Consider the following 21,608-nt stretch of genomic DNA (forward strand, 5'->3'; position numbering starts at 1 on the left):
CGACATCATCAACCCACCTCTTCTTCGTCATACTGTAATTATGGTAGAGACCATTGTAGACTTTAAAGTATGTCTCAGGGAACAACCAATTCTTCTCAGAGTCAAACTTCTTGTAGTCTTGCGCCCATTGATAGACAAACCATGGATCTAGGAAGGCAATCCTATCGAATAAGAAGGGGGACACGGTCTGCATAGACCTTTTCCTGAGCATATGCATCACTAGACACAGGTGCTGTCAAGTTTACAAGAAAACATCAGTATTTGATGTCTCCATGAAATGGGAAAAAAAAATTAACAAAAATGGAAACAAATTGTACACTTACCGCATCCTTCAACCACCCGTATCGCGGATCTTTCTTAGGCCACAACTCCTTCGGTGTCATTATCCTTAAGTAAAAATTAGCAGATGAGTCACAGGAGTCGAGCCCATTTGTGCTGCAAAAAACAAAGATAACATAAAAACATTAGACCTTCAATAATAACATAAAAACGGCTAAAATTGACATTATTAAATAAGAAGACTAACAGCTCATCGTCTATGAAAGCCATTAACTTGTCAACCTTGCCTGCAGACACTTTCTCAAAAGGATCATAATGCACTACTGAAAGGACCTTCCCCTTAAGAATGCGCTTAACTACTGATGACCCAATGTATGGGTCAAGCTGTGTTGCCGCAGGGTTTCTATCTTTTTTATTTGGACTACCAATATCATCATCCTTACACAACAAATACAACTTGTCTATAGCCAATTCTATATTTTTCCTAGCCGCATTCTCTATAGGGTCCGAAAAACCTGAATCTGACGATGATGGTTGCTTTTGCTGTGTAAAAAGTCTCCTTCCTTGGTTTTTAGGTGTCGTAAATTCCTTCCTCGTCTCCTCAAGGCAAGCTACAACTGGTTGTTTTGTAATGGGTGTTTTGAGTTTCTTCTCATCAAGTGCTGTCCTTCGCATATTTTTAACATTCTTCAAAGACAATCTGGATTTTTTCGCCGGATTTTTGGACACACATGAAATGGGAAAATCATCTTGTGATGTTTGCTTCATCTGTAATAGCCATGACTAAAACGAGAGACATTAATAGAAAAACATGACAGGAATTATGTGTGTACAAATTTTAATATGATTTATATCACGAGGTCAACACTTTTAGAAAAAAGCTTGTTAACGTAAAAAACATAAACGGAAATTGGAAAAGAAGATACAGTGCTAAGAAAGAAACTAAAGCTTCAAAATTGTCAATGCCCACCAACTATGCAATATTCTGCACAGACAAACCACTTCTCTTTGTAAAGAATTTCACAATGTAATTGTTTTTAAATAGAATTTCAAACCAAGCCTACCTCATCATTCTCCACCTCACCACCAGCCTCTCCTGTTTTTGATCCTTCATCGTGGGCAAGTTGATCTTCTTCCTCAACAGACTTTTCTTCCAACTCTGCCTTCTTAGGCAAGATGTCTTTACCTCTCTTCAACTCAACCACATCATTCTTAAGGACTGAAACCTTCTTTTCTATCTCTTTCACTTGCTCACCAATACTTTTCAGCTTCCCTCCCAAGTTTTCATTCATTTCATCCATTTTCCAATCAAGCTTACCCAACAGCTTTAGAACGCCTTCTAATGCCCCTTTCTCCCCGCCCTTCACATCACCATCATCGCCGCTTTCATCATTCAATTCTTTAAGTTTCATCGACCTTTTGACCTCCGGTGCGTTGGGGAGCTAGTTCTCGCCTTATACTTTTTCATAGGAGGTGGGTCCATAAAATCATCTCCACTACTAGCTGCCGCCTGCCTCTTCTCCGCTTTCTTATCATAAACAACCTCCTCTGCATCGCAAGACCACTTTTTCTCATCTACACAACCCAGGAAAAGATCATGTAGCAGATTATCCAACAGCTTATTTCCACAAACACCTTCTCCGAATACAACATTTTCCCCTGGCCACATTGGATATATATCCTCTTCACGTCTGAAAACTAAATGTTTAACGTCCACCTATACGTTCAAACAACCAGTTAAAAATATGTTCATTAATAGGGTTTCGTTAAAATATCACATTTTTCTCAATAAGGTCCATTAATTCACGAAATTTACACTACCTTTTTCTTTAACGTCTTCTATGTGGATTCAAGTGTAATCCTTGGGCGGCCTCCACCCCAGCAAAGTAGCGGCACAACTTCTTCGACATCATCATCATCAATTTTTCTTTTCGTCCCATACTTTTTCCCAAAGTTAACCAAACTTTCCAAAGCCCATACCATTAGGACATGTACACATCCATGTATAGCATATGTATGGTTCTCAAAGGACACAACTTTTATTGACTGAATCAACTCTTTAAAACCAACACGACCCCAAGGAAATCTCTCAAAAGCCTCACTATCCAGAATTCGTTTCGCATACTCTAATGGAATCCTGCTGGACCGAGATAGCCCCAATATACCAACATGAAGGACAAACAACAGTCCAATCTTCTTTCTCAATTCAGGAAGCGAGGTCCTACACTGCTTCAACGCTTCATCCAAATCAAACCAGTTTGGACCAACCCCTACATCCACATTTAACTCAGCCCAGAATTCAGTGTGATCAACATCAACTTTATCCTCTTCATCTATCATATCACAATTCAGGCCGAAAATGTCTTCATATTCATAAAGAGAAAACCTGATAGGACTCCCTTCAATCAATGCCCACATCTCATAGCTCTCTCTATTGCCAGCTGTCGAGTTAAAATGTAGTGCACCAACTTTGCCCACCATACATAGTCAATATCTGCTAGTTTTAAGATAACACCTACTTGCGAATTATCTCTGATATCCATGTACACATCATCCCCAATGCACTCCTTCATAAATCCAAAAATGCTCAATGTGCAGTTATGATGCATGCTCTGTCTCTGTAGGGGAGATTTCCCTTCAGGATACAGCCTTGGAGGGTACTTCTTCTCTGCACTTGATCCCTTAACTGCAAATAGCACACAATACTAATTTAGATTCTATTTCTTGAATTGTACAAACGACAATTCTTAAGTCAATCACGAAACTCTATCTATCAAACTATAAACTCCCTCAAACTCTATCAAATCACTTTATCACAACATACCACTCTACCACGTACACATACACACACACAAGACATACGGAGTATGAAAAGTTTTTTTTGAAAACACCAAACCCCAAAACGACAAAACAATACTTTTTGCTCAGCTTTTCATCCTATAACATACCAGAGCCCTCCCATATTCGCTATTAACTATTTCAACAAAACAAATCCCACATACCTAATTTCAAAATTAAACATCTCTCTCAAATCACAAACTTACCTTTCGATTTTTTCATCATCACTATCTACCCAGATACTTTCCACTGAACGTTCATAGTTAACACCTCACTCGGTTTCTTCACGCCGATTCTACATACCAAAAAATAACACACCATTCGTTACATATAAACAACACTTAACAAAGAATATTAATCATAAATATACTCGCCTCTTACTCAATTTCGTCACAACACGGCCTGATTTTCCCTTCACGAACTCATCTCCTCCACAATCTCCCAAGGAAACACAAACCAAATTTCTATTGAAGTCTTCGCTTGAATACCCAGCCACCAAAATCTCCGTCTGAATCCTCACCACTGAAATCTCCGCCCAAATTCCGACCCACCGATATCTCCGTACGAACTCCCAGCGATATTGCCTCCGCAATCGCTTCACAAGTAGAGATAACAACAAACACAATTTAAGTCTCCTTAGGGTTTTCACGAATACATAGGGTTCCACGATTTCTAATTGTTACTAAAAAATCTCTTTTTTAAAACAAAATGGCATCTCCGAAATTAAACAAATAACAAAGGGTTAAACGTCTTTTAACAACTAACTAGATGAGTACCCGCGCACTGCGTGGGTTATTTTTCGCGATATGAACAATTACATTTTTACTGTCAATATCATATCGTGCGTTAAGTAATAAAAAACGAAAGCACAACCCATGTGATCAATATCATATCATCTGACTAAAAATTTGGAATAGCCATCACACATGATTGAATTTTTTTTCTTTTCTCTGGGACGGTAGCAGTAAGAAAAAAAACTATAGTAAATTTGGCCAATTTCCCAAGTTTCATAATCTATTCTACCTCTTAAGAATCAAACACAAAATGACTAGTTTCTTCTTATTCTATATAGTAAGATTACATTTAACAACACACATACCGGCCCTAGATACATAAAATAAAAATTTAGAAACAATACCACTCAAATACAAAATCTTAAGGTTCACCATAGTGAAAATGAACTTGCAATTCTGTGTATAGTTGAGCAGATAGAGTTATAAAAAAAGGTTTGTGGAGAAGGAAAACAACACAACAATATAAACTTAAAAAGAGAATTTTGTATTTTCTTGTTTGTTATCGAATGAGAATGTATGTATATAATCACTTACAAACTATAATTAGAAGAACTAATTAAACATCTTTCTCTATATATTCATGACTCCTGCCATGTAAAAGAGTATTTTCTGAATGTGCTTGATCTTCAAGTTCTCCTTTCTCTGTGGTTGACCTTCATCTTTCACATCTTCATTCACTACAAAAAAAGGAGGATGTGAGAGATATTATAAAGGAGCAGTTACTAAAGCAAGGGAAAGCGAAAATGGTCGAAATATCAGTTACTATGAAAATCAAGCAAAGTAAGACAAAGAGTATCAGTCAAGCAACATAAAGAAGGATGAACATGTGGCACTCTCTCCATTGCTGATGTGGCAAAAAAATGGAGAGAATTGACCAACTTTCATAATATAGATTAGTACTAGTTTAATAAGTTAAAAATAAATGAACCTACTCTAGTAATAAACATCGATTTATGTACTAGTATAGTCATTCTTTCGTTAAAAATTAGTGGTTTTCGCAAACACAAAAAAACATGATAGTTGAAATTAGTGCAGTGATGTTATTGTATGTTGACCAATGCCTTTATGAACAACGACAATGATCAGTGCAATGATATAGTATGCTGACCCAAAAAAGCCTTTACAAACTTAACTGGGCTCTTTGTCAAAATTTAGTTGGACTCAATATCATATAGATAAATATAGATTTCGTTCAAGACTCTCCGAGTGGTTTCTATTAGAGAGCCCATCTGGATTTGTTGCAAAGATGATAACAAGGGCTTTGACTTCTCCATCTAGTGAGGAATTTGATGTGTTAAGGAATGAAGATCTCCAACACTAATGGTTTCAGTGACATCGGATCGAAATCGCATCATAATTACGTTTTAGAAAGAGAGATGAAAAGCCAATACGTCTAGATCAGAATATAAAAGTACTGTGACGTCTTCTTGATTTCTCGATTAGATTGAAGTGCTTTGATCCACTTTTTTACATCAACTTGAATTTTTTTATACATTGTTTATCAAACTACTATAAAAAGAAGAAAAATTATTTAAAATAAAAATAAAATAAGAATATTATTTATAGAAAAAAATGAATTGTGTTCGTGGAATTAATTTGTTCATGTAATTTTCATGCCCGGCGAACAATAAACAAACTTTTATAAGTTTTAAAAATAAAATTGTTAATTATATGTAGTCTTTGAAAAATCTTAATTAATGGTTCTTTTAATGGGAATTTTCTGATATTGTAATCAAAAAAAGACTGAAGCTCATCCTACGGTTTAGCCCACAAAATTCCGAAAACCATGGAATAGGCGAGCCCCTGGGTTTGGATTATAATTCATTTGTTACTATTAATAAGCCCATGTTTTGTTTTTTTTTCTCCTAAAATTGTGGAAGTGATTGGAAGATAGAAGAGGGTTTTGTCCAACAATTTAAAACCGACGACGAACAAATATGCATCATATTATATGATGACATTATACACACACGCGCGGCCATATGAATGCCAAACGCCCAAACCCTACATTTCTTTTGGCACTTTCCTCTTTTTCTAATATAATGTTTTTGGACATTTTTGCATGGCATCGTCACCTATCTCTCCTCCATTTGTCTATCTTTTTTTCAGTTCAATGTATCATCAGCAAGAGTTACAACTACCCTTGTTCTTGTTTTACACATTCATGCATGGCTTGTTTTTAGTCCTATTTTGGACTTTTCTAGCTTCACTTTTGATAGAATTCGGGAGAAAAGATTTATTGATAAACAAAAGGAAGAGTTAACGTTGGATTCTGTTTCATATGAGCTTTATAAAGAATTATATCATTGCATTAATCTAGCTCGAAACTTAATTTCCCTGTTCATATATATCGAGTAATATTCATTTGTTTATTGCAAACACGACAAAATTACCTAGACATTTTTATTTTAATGAATTATTGCCAGTCAATCACTTTCATGGCAATATGATATATCGGCTCCTCAGTTTTGTTTATCTATACGGTCTATTTTCTTTTGTCGTCATCCATACGGTCTATTTAAGCATGTAAATAGTGCACAGATATACCATTTGATTATAGGTTCTTGCTTATATCTTACAACAAGTTAAGTTATTGTTTCTTTTAAAAAATCAAGAAGTTAAGTTAGTTTTGATATTATAAATTTATATAGAACTTCTAAATTTCATAGGAGGGTGATTTATCGCATACGAGGATATCAAATGCTATAATATGAATTTCTTTAGAGTTTATATAGTCTAATAGAGTCGTCTGCTAGTTGATTGTTCGCATGATTATATTATAAGACGAGGTCAACCATGTGAAAGGTCGGTCGACTAATTAACATAGAAAGTGTTCAGGCCAATGGTTAATTAGCACAATTCTGCCACTGCCCAATTTAAATTTGCAACGCCGACTCAACTTAAATATTGGGTTAGTTTTTTGTTGAACAACAGTTTAGATTATAATTAGATCACAACCACGTTGACCAAAAATAATTCGAAAAATATATGTGGTAATGCCCATAGAGATATATAGGCGAACCCGGTTTAGTTCCTAGATCATTATAAACTGAATGTTGTACTTGTTGCTGAATGTGTAATTTTCAGAAATTTTTCTTTCACATACGTTGAAAATATAATTAAAACTTTAACAAAGGTTGCTATATCTATTAGGATTTGAACCGTGACTATATACTACCTCAGTTTTACTTTTCCGTTATAATTCGGAATCTTAGTTATGTATACTGAATTGTGTGTATTTGTTTTTTTAATAAAAGAAGTATCAGAAGTTAGGTTAGACATCGCCATTCAATGCCGGTTGTTTTAATGAAAAGATCAAACTACCGAATCTAACCAATAAACGTTGACATAATTAATTTAGTAAAAAAGCAAAATATACTACTAGCATGCAACTAATGATTTTAGTCAAAGTGATTCCTTGAGATAACTCAGATAAGTAAGTAGTATAGATAGGAGCTAGATAATGTTAATAATAATCACAATTATGTATGGAGCTACATAATGAACAATGCGGCGATTCGACCAAACTCTGTTACCACAATGTCTCCGCCACGCCGCCATCACACTTTTTTCTCGCTTGCATGCCAATTTTGAAGTTCGAACCTCTTTCTCTATTTACCATTTTATCCTCAAGTAACTTCGTTTTCAGATTCTCACCGTCTCCAAATATTTTGGCAAATCATTATTAAATTGCCTACCATTAAACTGCGGTCTTGATTAAAAACAAAAACAAAACAAACGCCGGGCAGATGTAAACAAGCATGTAAACCATTGACTGGTTTTGGTTGATGATCGAGAGCACGCGCTACGATCGAGAGCACGCGCTACGATCGAGAGCACGCGCTACGAATGAGAGTTAGCACGCGCTACTTCTTCTAGTAAGTGACAGCAAAATTCATGTAATATCATATAAGAAAAGAAGAAGTAAATATAATATTGTAGAAAGCGTTAATAATTGTTTTAACAAGTTACTATACATATAATTAATTATCTAAATTTCTTTTTTTGGTACAAAGGTTACGATGATTATTTCATGACTATGAATTTTGATTTACAGTATTACATATAAATGCACTTTATAAATAAAATGGTTTATTTTTGACGTACTATTAAATAAAATAAAGCAAAAAGATTTATGTTCAAATTTTTTTACTACTTTTTTGTCGTTTGCTGATACCATTTTAATAAATTTTCACTTACATTTCTTATTCTTGTCATTTACTTCATAAATTCATAAACTAAATAACAAAATCTACGGATTTTATAGTATAAGTTTCTCTTTAAAATCTACACACAAACAAGACGACAAAGTTCCGTCCCTTGTTAATTGTTATGATCTCTCCGACCAAACCCATCAGATTCTCCCTTCTTAAATACCTCTTTCCTTCTTCTTAAGATCTGACCCGTACTGTACTTTCCCTCAAACCCAAACACACAAAAAAAAAAACCTTCTTCTTGTTGTTTCCTCTCTTTAAAATGCGTATGAGCTGTAACGGATGTCGAGTTCTTCGAAAAGGCTGCAGTGACAACTGTAGCATAAGGCCTTGTCTTCAATGGATCAAATCCGCTGAATCTCAAGCCAACGCCACCGTCTTCCTAGCCAAATTCTATGGCCGTGCCGGCCTCATGAATCTTCTCAGTACCGGTCCTGACCATCTCCGTCCTGGTACTAATTAAAACATCTCTCGTTATGTTTTACTTGATATAGTTCGTTATAGTTCATTGATGAGTTCTCGACTGAAGCTCATACATCTTTTTATGCCGGGACTAGAAGAGTCATAAAAATCGCAAAATTTTGTTTATTTCCCTAGCATGCAACTAATGATTTATATTTTCTTTGGCAGGAATATTTAGGTCATTGTTGTACGAAGCATGCGGGAGGATTGTGAATCCGATATATGGATCAGTTGGGTTATTGTGGTCTGGAAATTGGCATCTTTGTCAAGCGGCGGTAGAGGCAGTGATGAGAGGCTCTCCGGTGACTCCGATCGCTTGTGACGCGGCGGTTACGAGTCAGGCTCCTCCTTTTAACAACAACAAGCTTTCTGACATAAGACACGTGTCAAGCAAGGATGAGAATGTGAAGAGACGGAGCCGTGGTGCATGCAAGGGAGAGAGAAACGTGAGGTCACAGAGTCACGAGTCATCGCTTAGTCACGAGTCGCCAGTGTCGTCGGAAGGGACGACGACGGAGGAACCAAAGAGTTGGATCGGGCTTGAGCTGACTTTGGGGTTGGAGCCTTTGGCACGTGGGAGTCACGTGGTGGTGCCGATGAAAAAAAGAAAGTTGGAGAGGTGTGGCACGTCTGAGGATGAGGACACGTGTAAGATTGAGCTCGGACTCGTGTGTAGTGAGTGAATGGTCCTTTTTGTTTTAGCTGGTCTTAATTACAAGTTTTGTTGTTGAGTTTTAGATGTACAAATAGAGATTAACGAATCTCTCTCTTTTCTCCTTTTACTTTTGTTTTGTGTTGTTTTGCATGTTTTGTTTTCTTCATAAATGTGTAGGAATGATAAAGAGGTTTCAACTTAACAAATCTGCTACTTTCAGAAATCTCTGGGATTAAAATACAAAAATATATTTAGATAGTAGAGGTTGCTTGATTGCAAAATCTCGGTATGATGATTAGCCATTCATTATAGATAATTCTGTACTTTACTTAAAAGTCTCAAAATAGCTGTTTTGTACATGAACCGTTACCGAATGACTCACTAGCTAACATGTTACATGTTTGTTAGATTCGTTCTCTAAAGATATATCTAGTAACTTTGTTAGAGAAGAGAAGAAAATAACATGGCCCAACTCTTTGGACTTGAATCCTGTTATTAATATGTCCATATATTACAGACCGAAATAATCAATGATATACGTAACATATTTTTTTTTATTGTTAGATATTGTGAGTTTAATTACAATATTCAGTAGGATGATCGACACTCTAGAAGTTCCTTCAAACTTTCGCGAAACTAATTTTTGGTAAAATAATCTATATACCTTTCTGTTTATTTCAAAAATCTAGATGATGAAGAAACCAATGGTAGAATTAGTAGACATATATTAATATTTAATACAAAATGTACATACACAAAAATATATATATATATTTTACATGTATCTGTAAATGTTCACGCATATTGATAAATTATAATATACTAGTGAGCATCAACGCATATCTTTTGGTTTATTCATTGGACAAATAGTATTTACATGCTTTCAACATGAAGGTGATTAAAAATTTAAAAATCTTTGTTTTAAAATAAGAAAGAATTACTCAAATGTTATCCAAAAGTTGGTTTATTCTTTGTATCTAACAATCTTTTGAAAATTACTCAAATGTTTAGTATTCTGGATGTAATTATAATTTATCCTTTGGGTTTAGTTTTTTGATTTTGAGTAAAAAAATAAATAAGAAATACATATCAACAAATTAAAATACATATCATTTTCGATTTTCCACATCACAACCTGAAAAAAAACAAAATTTAACGGCTAAGTTATAATATTTACGGGAAGACAAAAGGTCTCGTCGATTCATATGACGGTTGAGTTATAATGTTTTGTGGCTGAGTTATCACAAGAAATAATCTGAAAGCAAACAATTGATTTATATTACTTGACGGCTGGGTTATAGTATTTACGGGAAAACGAAAGGTCTCGTCGATTCATATGACGGCTGAGTTATAATGCTTTGTGGCTGAGGTATTACACAAGAAATAATCTGAAAGCGGAAAACGAAAGGTCTCGTGGATTAATATGACTGCTGAGTTATAATGCTTGACGCCTGAGTTATTGCACGAAATAAAACAAATGTATTACAATAATACTGCATCAGACAAGTTTTTGCATTGTGCTCAATTTGTTTACATCGAGAGCATGCGTTTAGCTCATGGCTAAACGCGTCTAATCCATAGTCTTCAAGAACAAGTTCCACAAGCTTGTCGTGTGTTGTGCCTCCATCTATCTGCACAACTATACACCCTTTATCGTTGGTGTTAAATATATATCTCTGTGTCTTTACCCAATTACCGGAAACAACTAGTACCGGAACTGGATCCATGAAGAAAATGAAGAACAAGGTGAGGAAGAAGTAGAAGAACAAGGTGAAGAAGAAAGTGAAGAAGAAGTAGAAGAACAAGTAGAATAAGAACGTAAACAGTTCACTTATTAACCAGTTGAAGAACAAGAGTCGAACGACGTTTTCGAATTTCCGGAGAAAAAAGATGATGACATGGAATGCTGACATGGATGTTGCGTCCGACGTGGCAAGTCAGCCATCAAACAAATAATAACCCAGCCTAAATAAAACTAAGCCATCAAACAAATTATAACTCAGTCACAACATGAATAACATTACAGTAATTAGAAAGCAAAAAAATTGCTGCCAAATTCAGCCGCTTCATCAACTGAAAATATGTAACTCAGCCGTATCATTTAATAAGTCAGCCGTAACTGAATAACGTTCTAGTAATTAATCTTTTGCTACTAAGTTAGCCGTGAAATGGCTGAGCTGTACGATTAGTCAACCTATCACGGCTGAGTTATAGTTTTTAACCATAACTCAGCCGTAACAACATCTCATAAGTCAGCCGTTTTTCATAACTCAGCCAGTCGGAAAATGGTAATTCAGCCGTGACGTAGTGATAACTCAGCCAAAATTTTGACAACTCAACCATCGGGTGAAAACTCAGTCGTAAAGACGGCTGAGTTAGAGCATAACTCAGCCAGATTTTAATAAGTGAGCCGTAACGCTTGGCTGAGTAATGCTCTAAGTCAGCTGTCCGCTCTTACTCAAATGTTTTTTCCATAACTCAGCCGCAATATACCTATAACTCAGCCGCAACATACCTCTGTAACGCGTTACGGCTGAGTTATGGTTACACGTCAGCGATTTCTGACGTGGCATCTGAAGTGGTAATGATATTTTTGTAATTACGTTTTTTCCGGTAACATAAAACAGGGACACGCTGGATATTTTGAAAATAACCGAAATATTCTAGTAATAAAATCTTTTTTTGTAGATTTTGGTAATATTACCTAAAATATATAACATTTGAGTAAATTTCCCTTAAAATAATATGGAAAAATGATTGAATGACAAGCTACTTAATAGTAGTAATCTTTCATTGAAAAAAATGTTTTCTCTCTCTTCTCTCTCCCAAAATCTTTTAGAGAGAGAAACCAAATATCTTTTTGAACGCCGGTGTGTCTGCCGTGATCGGTATCTGTTGGATTCTCTAACCTGTTATCAGTTTTTGATGTAAAGCCCAGCCGTGACCGGTGTCCGGTGGCTTATTTAGCACCGTTACCGGTTCTCTTGTCCGGTATCATTAGCTTTTTCAGTGGTAGTGGCTGGTTTTAATGTACTTCCTAGCCGTGACCGGTGTTCGGTGGCTTATTTAGCACCGTTATCGGTTCTCTCGTCTAGCATCGCTAGCTTTTTCAGTGGTGGTGGCCAGTTTTTCTCTGGCAGTGTCTGGTTATCTCAATGGACGTTGGCCAGTTCTTGTTTTAGCAAGCTGTGTTTTTGTTTTCCTTTTAATAATGACCGGATTTTTCCGGTGGTGAAGAAAGTTCTATTGTCATATCTCTACGCTGATCTTCTAGGTTTAAGACAGTTCTGGTTTTGATAGTGTCAGGTTCCTGATTAAAAGCTAATTTCTTTTGCTTGTTTCGATTACCATTTCGTTGTTGTGGTTAAGGAATCAGAGATTCAATTGTGCAAGTAATCGATAGTGGATAGTTCAGTTTGATGATCTGCGATTGTCATCATCGGTGATCAACAAAAGATTCGATAGCTTGGAATTAAATTTTTCCGGCGAGGATCTAAAATTCATCGGAAATTGAGTATTATGCGGCAAAGGATGTGTAGTCAACACATGTATTTTTTCGTTTGACGCGTCATGTGAGCTGAAGAGTTGGTTCTTGCTCTCTCTTTAAAGAGACAATTGGGGNGGGGGGGGGGGGACATAAAACCCACGAAGCTGTTTCCATCGATTCTCTTCTAATAGAAAAAGCAAAAAAGACAACATAAACCGATTTTAACAAAAAAAAAGTTGGAAAACACAGCCATAGCCAAGTCAAACTCTGTGCTATGCGAGCTGCAACTAACCGATCACAAGCTAAAGAGAGACGAATATGATGAGCTAAAGGTATATAGAAGAGAGAGAAAGAGGAAAGTGTGAAGATTGTGAATTTGGAAGAAAAATAAGCTACAAAAATTATTATTACGTGGTATTGTAGAGATATCGTCGCCATTGACGTGTTTAGTTTTCTCACTACCTTAGAAACCACATAAAAATTTGCAAGTGCACAATTAATCATATATAGGATTTATATACTGAGCAAAAAAGAAGTGAATTTAGAAAACAAAATATAGCTAGAACGAAAATAAATTGAAGGATAGTTTTTATAATGACGAAAAAGAATATTAAAGCAAGTAAACATGATATAAAGTCCGAATGATAACAGCGGATTTGGTTGTGCAGGACAAATGATTTGATAGTTCGGTACAGTTGAACTGCGGTACATGCAGATCAAATGTATTTGTGGGACAAGTGCGGTTAATGCAAAATAAGCGGTACAAAATAATGTTTGATTGGTGAAAAACTATTTGCACTGCAGATTTCATATTATTTTTTTAATAACTAATATACTTATATGTTTTAATTTGTTTTGTATTAATAAATAAAATATTTTTGTATATATTTAACATAAACTATAATTGTCATATATTATCATAGATTTTGTAAATACATTTTTTTGTAGAAAAATTATTTAACATAAGTATGAATAAATTAGTAAAAATAATTGTATGAATAAATTAGTAAAAATATAGATAATTAATAGAATTGTAAATTATTATCTGCTTTGTGTTAATAAAAAATATTTTGAAACTTAAATATCCAAATTATTTAAACAAAAAAGTTTAACTTCTTATGTTATTATTTTATGCACAACTAAAACTATTATTTGTAAATTATTAAATTTTTGTAGTTATTTCCTACATATGTGAATTAATTATTATTTAATTTGTTATACATAACTTATCAGAGAGAAGACAAAGGTATTTACGGTAATGCATGTTTTTGCTTTTGCATGTCTGTATTAAAAAATATTTAAAAGATACTGTAGTACTTTTTAGAGTATTTGTTAGAAATACCTTTTTGAGATACCCTTTTTAAAAATACATTTTTTTTTTGAATATTTTCATTTTATTACATTTTTTACACAATAACAATATGTTAAATTTAATAAATTTACACTCTATTTTACATTTTGGGTATAATTTTTAGAAAGTAGGGTTTAGGGTTTAGAATTTTGTTATTTTATATATTAAAAATGGGTATTTTTGAAAATAGATACCATGAAAGAGTATTTTTGAAAAGTGATATAGGAAAATGAATATTTTTGAAAGTCTCCCTACTTTTTACATGAAAACCGATGGATAATAAGCATAGTTAGATGCAAAAGCGGTCCAAGGCATAAACTCTTGGACAAAACCGCAAAACATTATTATTATTATTAGTTTAAAAAATGTAAATGAACAACTTCTGTGTGATTGGTAACTTTAGGGTCTGAATGGTAACAACGTAATTAAATGTGCAGAGAAAGCAGTTTTAGAGTGCGGTACAGTTCAACTACGATACGTGCGGGAAAAATATATTTGCAGAACAAGTGTGGTTACTACATAATAAGCGGTATGAAATAATGTTTGATAGGTGAAAAAACAGTATATAGTGTGTAATATGTATTTTAATATATTAATAGTAATTATAGATTAAAGGTTTTAGTTTAATGTTAACAAACATATATTTTTAATATATCATTTATGAATTTTAAATATCAAAATTTATATAAATTTAAATTTCAATCATACATGTTACATATTGAATTTGAATCTGTAATGATTTACATATTGTTATAATAATTTATATACTTGTTAACATATAAATTGAATCTATAATGATTTAAAAATGTATTTTGTATTAAATCACTAACAATAAATTATACATCAAATGTTATCTAATAGTTTTTTTTAAAGATTACATACATATAAATATTACAAAAAGTTATTTAAGTGAGATACGAGAGCTACATAAAAGATAGGAAAGTTCTTTTTTCTTTTTAGAATAAATTACTACTTTTAGTAATTAAAAAGTAGAAATGAAAAAAGAAATGAAAAAATAAATTATATTACCCTATGTGTTTTTCAAAATACCGCTGGCTAAAGACTTCTGGTTGTTGAAAAGCGGTTCACCCTATTATCCATCAGATAAATTTGCAATCTCATTTTTGTTTTTATTTTTTGAAAAACGCAAATTAGTAAAAAAGTTGTGATTGGGTGTTGAAGTTCGGTTTTGACAAAAACTGAATGAAAACCGCTGTTTATAAGCTTCCAATCACTACCTTAGTGTGGTTTTGACTATTTAAAACCGCCTTTTGAATGCTTCCATTCACTGCCTTAAATTAAGAGAGGAGAAACGTTGAACATTAGAGATATTCAGGATCATAAAGGTTTCACAATATGTTATATGTTTCCACCTCTAATTTACAGTATTTATAAATATGTTATTTGGTTTTAAAATTATCATCACTCTAATTATATTAAATTATTAATAATACAGTTTAACAATGATACCTATTTTTTTTCTCTATAACAGAGGTGAATTTTGCTCCAATGGATTTCTCTATTTTTTTCTCTAAAAAAGAGTTTTCCAAATAGATAAAATTTTTGTTTTACAATTAACACTTTTATTTATAAAAATTACAAACTAACCCATTTACTTTAAATTTTGTAACACTTCCATAAAATTATATTTTTTATTTAAATGAAGCATTTATTATTATAAAGAGCATCACATCATACAAAAATTAGAAAATACACTAAATTTGTAACCATCAGCATTGGTTGGAGATTCAAAAAAAATTATGCTTTGAAAGAGCTAAAAAGAAAACAGAATTTATCAACATTAAAAGAGAAGAAAACAACTAAAGAGAAGACGAGAGCGAGCGATGGCGACTCTAGGGTTTTGACCCGACAATGAGAGAGGCATTTCTGATCTGGGTATCGGTTGTTTACGGTTGTTATCAAGATGTATATAAAGGACTGGACTCCAGTTCTCATTCCTCATCACAAAATCTTCACTTTCATTTCTTCAGTTCTCGGGTGTTTTCTTTTATTGTCTTGGTGGTGTGTTTGGGTTTGGGTTTGGGTGTGTTTCTTTATCATGTCTTAGAGTGCTTTGATGGGGAAGAGTGGGGCGAGTAAGAGTGATGACGGCTTAGCTCCTAAGCGCCGAATCAAAATCCCTTATTTTGATAACACAGCTTTGATAGCGGGGTACTCAAAAACGATGGTGGGTTGCTGTATGAATCCTAGGATGCAGGATGTGAAATCTCTTCTGATCATGCTCCCCAAGTTTTGGCATGTGGAAGGAAGAGTTGTGGGAGCTGACTTAGGGCTTGGGAAGTTTCAATTTGATTTTGACAATGAAGAAGACATCATGGAGGTGCTTCAGATGGGTCCATTTCATTTCGATGGCTGGATTGTGTCATTGGTGCGTTGGAGTCCAACAGTTGATCCCGCCTATCCTTCGGATTTAACCTTTTGGGTTAGGGTGTTGGATGTTGTTCCCTTTCAATTCTGGGGTACCAACCTTCCGCAGCATTGGTCTAGAGCTTGGTCGGGTGGAGACGGTGGATATTGATGGTGGGAGAGTGAAAGTGACAGTCATGGTTTTAAGCCCTTGTGCTTTGACACGGTGATCGAGTTTTACAACGGGGAGGAGACCATTGTCAACCTTCGTTATGAGTGCCTTCATGGTTGCTGTAAGAAGTGCTCCAACCTATGTCACGATGTGGATCATTGCCCACTGTGGCATTCTAACAAGATTACTCCGGCTCTACATGTTCCATTGGAAGATGATATAGTTCATCCGGTGCAGAGTTACAAAGGGGCTGTCATGAATGACAGGAACAAGGGAAAAGGTAAGGAGGTGGAGAGTCGAGGGTCATCTCAGTCCAGTCAGCGACCACCTAAAGGGAAGCAGGATTCATGGGCAAAGAATCGGTCTTCACGGGAAGCGGGTGAGCCTTCATCTAAACCCCGTTGGTCCAACAATTATGTGCAGTTTAACGATCATCGACAAAAGGCCTGAACAACTGTGGCCGCTGCACTTTCCTCGGGTGTAGCTCCGGTTGAGGAGTTGGAACAGGGACAAATTCCGGATCAAGTTGAGCAAGGGGTGGTCTAGTCTTCGACTTTTGGGGTTCCACCATTGAAGCGGGTTCGGAGGCCTCTCTTTCAGGAACCAGATTCTTTGAGCGAGGCGATGGAACGAATTAGAGCCTCTATGTCAGACTTTCTCACCACCTCCCCATAGGACGCAGTCATGGCCACCTCTTCTCCTTGCCTCGATGACCCGGCCCCTTTCTCACTTACTGCTTCCTTGGAGAGATTTGCTTTGAACTTTGCTGGCTTGAGATGAGGGTGAAGGATCCAGCATTTGTCCTTCATGTGACCCCTCTTCTTACAGTGGTCACACACCCAGACCTTCCTATCTTCCTGCTTGTACACACCCTTGTTGGCCGTGACCAGCTCCCCCTTACCGCTAAATAGATCGAGTGAGCCTTGTTCCTTTTGAACTTGGGAACACACTTCTTCAAAGTTGGGAAGCTTGTCTCCTCTTAAGATATGCTTCATGAGATCGTTAAAGGCTGGGTTAAGCGTAAGTAGGAGACCAAAGATCTTATCTTGCTCTTTCCTCTCATTAAGAACCGTCGGATCTAGGGAACTTGGCCGTAAGGCCTCGAGTTCCGACCAAAGAGCCCTGAACTTACCAAGATGCTTAGTAAACTCCATGTCATCTTGGCTCAGGCTGTTGATGGCTCTCTTGACTTCAAAGACTCGGGTCAAGTTCGAGACATTACCATAAACGCTTTTGAGCGTTTCCCAAAGTTCCTTGGCCGTCTCGCAATAAGAGTAGGCTTCAAGGATTGGCGTGTCGAGAGAGTTCTGGAGAACAGATAGGACAACTTGGTCTTCTTGAAACCACTTGCCCTTCCTCTCGCTCTCTTCGTCTACTTCCACCTCGGAAGCGCTTTCATCTTCTCCTTTGAGGTTTTGTTTCGGAACATAGTCGGTTTTGACATGACTCCAAAGGCCTCGACCTCCAAGGGCGGTTCTTGTAGTTCTCATCCACAGCAAGTAGTTTGTTCCCTTGAGAACAATCGGTGTAATAATCGGCTTAGCGTTTTCCATGGTTTGAATGCTATAGACCGTTGGATAAAACGTTTACCCGGAGAATAAAAGAAACAAGAGGNGCGGGTTCGGAGGCCTCTCTTTCAGGAACCAGATTCTTTGAGCGAGGCGATGGAACGAATTAGAGCCTCTATGTCAGACTTTCTCACCACCTCCCCATAGGACGCAGTCATGGCCACCTCTTCTCCTTGCCTCGATGACCCGGCCCCTTTCTCACTTACTGCTTCCTTGGAGAGATTTGCTTTGAACTTTGCTGGCTTGAGATGAGGGTGAAGGATCCAGCATTTGTCCTTCATGTGACCCCTCTTCTTACAGTGGTCACACACCCAGACCTTCCTATCTTCCTGCTTGTACACACCCTTGTTGGCCGTGACCAGCTCCCCCTTACCGCTAAATAGATCGAGTGAGCCTTGTTCCTTTTGAACTTGGGAACACACTTCTTCAAAGTTGGGAAGCTTGTCTCCTCTTAAGATATGCTTCATGAGATCGTTAAAGGCTGGGTTAAGCGTAAGTAGGAGACCAAAGATCTTATCTTGCTCTTTCCTCTCATTAAGAACCGTCGGATCTAGGGAACTTGGCCGTAAGGCCTCGAGTTCCGACCAAAGAGCCCTGAACTTACCAAGATGCTTAGTAAACTCCATGTCATCTTGGCTCAGGCTGTTGATGGCTCTCTTGACTTCAAAGACTCGGGTCAAGTTCGAGACATTACCATAAACGCTTTTGAGCGTTTCCCAAAGTTCCTTGGCCGTCTCGCAATAAGAGTAGGCTTCAAGGATTGGCGTGTCGAGAGAGTTCTGGAGAACAGATAGGACAACTTGGTCTTCTTGAAACCACTTGCCCTTCCTCTCGCTCTCTTCGTCTACTTCCACCTCGGAAGCGCTTTCATCTTCTCCTTTGAGGTTTTGTTTCGGAACATAGTCGGTTTTGACATGACTCCAAAGGCCTCGACCTCCAAGGGCGGTTCTTGTAGTTCTCATCCACAGCAAGTAGTTTGTTCCCTTGAGAACAATCGGTGTAATAATCGGCTTAGCGTTTTCCATGGTTTGAATGCTATAGACCGTTGGATAAAACGTTTACCCGGAGAATAAAAGAAACAAGAGGAGCAAGAATGGAGAATCGAGTGAGAAGATTTGAAGATTTGTAGAATAGAGGAGTTAGATTGTCAAGAACAACAACCTGGCTCTGATACCATGTTAGAATTAGCGGAAGTGAATGAGAATAGAGAGTAGAATCGAGAGAGAGTTTTGTTTAGAACAAAGAGAATGAGAAGAAGATAAGATTCCACTAGAATATTCTCTTACAACACATGTCTACAACCTTAAATAGAGGACTAAATTAGGGCAACCCCTTTACAAGAATAGAAACATAAGATGTCGACATTAAGAGAGAGAGGAAGGAGCGTTTCCCAAGCGATAGTGACGTCTCCTAAGTCAACTTGTGCAGCCGTGACTCTTCCTTCTTCTCACCGATCTCCAACGGCTAGATTAGAGTGTTCTAGAACACTTAATGGGCTTGATGGACCGAGCTTCCTCTACTCCCTTGCTCTTATGTCTTAGATAGAGAACTCGGCCTTATTGTGAACTTGTACGGACGTCCGTACGGTCGAGCCTCGGACACAACCTTGATCAATACCAATCCGGTAGCAATTTCACGGATAGCGGAAGAGGAATCAAAGCTTTGGTCTTTAGCCTAAGAAGATCCCATAGGATCCTTCCCTCAGGGTGGCCCTAGACCTCTATCTATGTCTACGGCTCAGACCTGTGACATGGTTCACGGTCATGGATCTAGTTACCGATGCTTTGTAGATGGATCTTGGAAGGCGACTGACCAGCTTATGGGTAGAGGATGGTATTGCATTTCTCCTGAGGGAGAATCGCCCACTATGAGTGCATCTAACTCTCGCCGTAGCTTGTCACCCCTCCATGCAGAGGTGGAAGCCCTCATATGGGCAATGCGTTGTATGATTGGTGCAGATAATGAGAAAATTGTGTTTCTGACAGACTGTTCTGACTTGGTGAAGATGGTGCCTTCGCCTTCTGAGTGGCCTGCTTTCAAGACATATCTGGACGTTATTGAAGAAGATAAGGTTGGGTTCCTCTCATTCTCTGTCGTTCAGATCCCCAGATCACTAAATGGTAGAGCGGACAAACTGGCGCGTCGAGCTAGAGTGGAGTCGCATCCAATTACCTTTGTAAACAATTTTCCTTCTAATTGGCTCGTTTGAGCTAATCTTGTATTCTGCTGGCAAAAAAAAAAAAAAAACAGAATTTTATTTTGTGACTTAAATACTTTACATCCAAATGTTCATGGATATTTTGAGGCTGAACAAGCACAGATTATATAAAAACGGAATGATCAACAACAAAACCAACAAGCTCCTCCTCCACCTACTTCGTTTGGTTTGTTTGGACAATATTTTAGCGATATTGGTGGATCCCAAAATAATTTACCAAATTATTTAGTTATTAGTTTTTGTTGTACTAAAATAATTATTATGGAATGAATGAAAAATAAAATTTATTATTTATATATATATTATCTTTTGCAAATGGTAGTCTCAATATTTAGAATAAATATTTATACGAAAACTTCTAAAGTTTATATTATTAGTTCTTAAAAATACTTATTTTATTTATTTTGGTCATAAATAAAAGAAGTTAAAGATTAAAAGAACTATTTTGCAAATATAATAGTTCACCACTATTTACAGAGGAAAAAATAAAGTTTCTCTATATATAGAGAAAAAATAGCAATCTCTATTATAGAGATGAAAATATAGATGGATTGGAGCAAAAGTTACTCTATAATAGAGTTTAGAGGTAAAAAATAGAGGTAAGTTGGAGATGTTCTAATACTTGTATCCCCCAAAAAATTGTAAACACTATTTCTAAAATTTGATTCGCTTAGAATTTCTTGTTCGTGATAGTCATATTACTTTTCATAAATAGGTTTGGTGCAAAATACAAACAAAAATTCAATAGTTTTAAAAGCTGGAATTTATATAATAAATGAGTAATAGACATATAAAATAGTTTTAAAAGTTAAAATTTATATAATACAATTTGACATATCCTCAGTTATGAAATAGGGTGCTTTATCAATTCACTCACTTAAAATAATGGAAAATAAAATGCAAAAATCAAGTTTATAGACTTATTCTGTTGACCGTGACCATTACTTTGTCCTTGGATAAATTCTCGACAAACCGTGTTATCCTTTGCATCATCTGGCTATCTAGCTTTGGTTCCTAAGTCTTCATGGATCCTTCGTCGAGCTACCTTAGCTACCTTCGTGTAGTATTTGCTTTCCCTTTGCTGTTCCTTTTACTTTGTGTTAAGCTACATTCTCTTTGTTTCTATGGTTTGTATGAACTCATTTTCGGTTGGTTAATGAAAGCAAATCTTTGTAAAAAAAAAAAAAAGAAGACATTATAAGT

The 21,608-nt window shown here is 36.1% G+C and overlaps 1 protein-coding gene across 1 annotated transcript; it reads left to right on the forward strand.

The window, feature by feature from the left end:
• On the forward strand, positions 8,190 to 9,448 carry LOC104787714 (LOB domain-containing protein 40). The gene is made up of 2 exons (XM_010513324.2): positions 8,190 to 8,577; positions 8,756 to 9,448. Exons 1-2 carry the CDS (start codon positions 8,388 to 8,390, stop codon positions 9,268 to 9,270), a joined length of 705 nt encoding a protein of 234 aa, XP_010511626.1. The 5' UTR covers positions 8,190 to 8,387; the 3' UTR covers positions 9,271 to 9,448.

Source organism: Camelina sativa, chromosome 5 (assembly GCF_000633955.1).
Source record: "Camelina sativa cultivar DH55 chromosome 5, Cs, whole genome shotgun sequence".
NCBI classification, from domain to species: domain Eukaryota; kingdom Viridiplantae; phylum Streptophyta; class Magnoliopsida; order Brassicales; family Brassicaceae; genus Camelina; species Camelina sativa.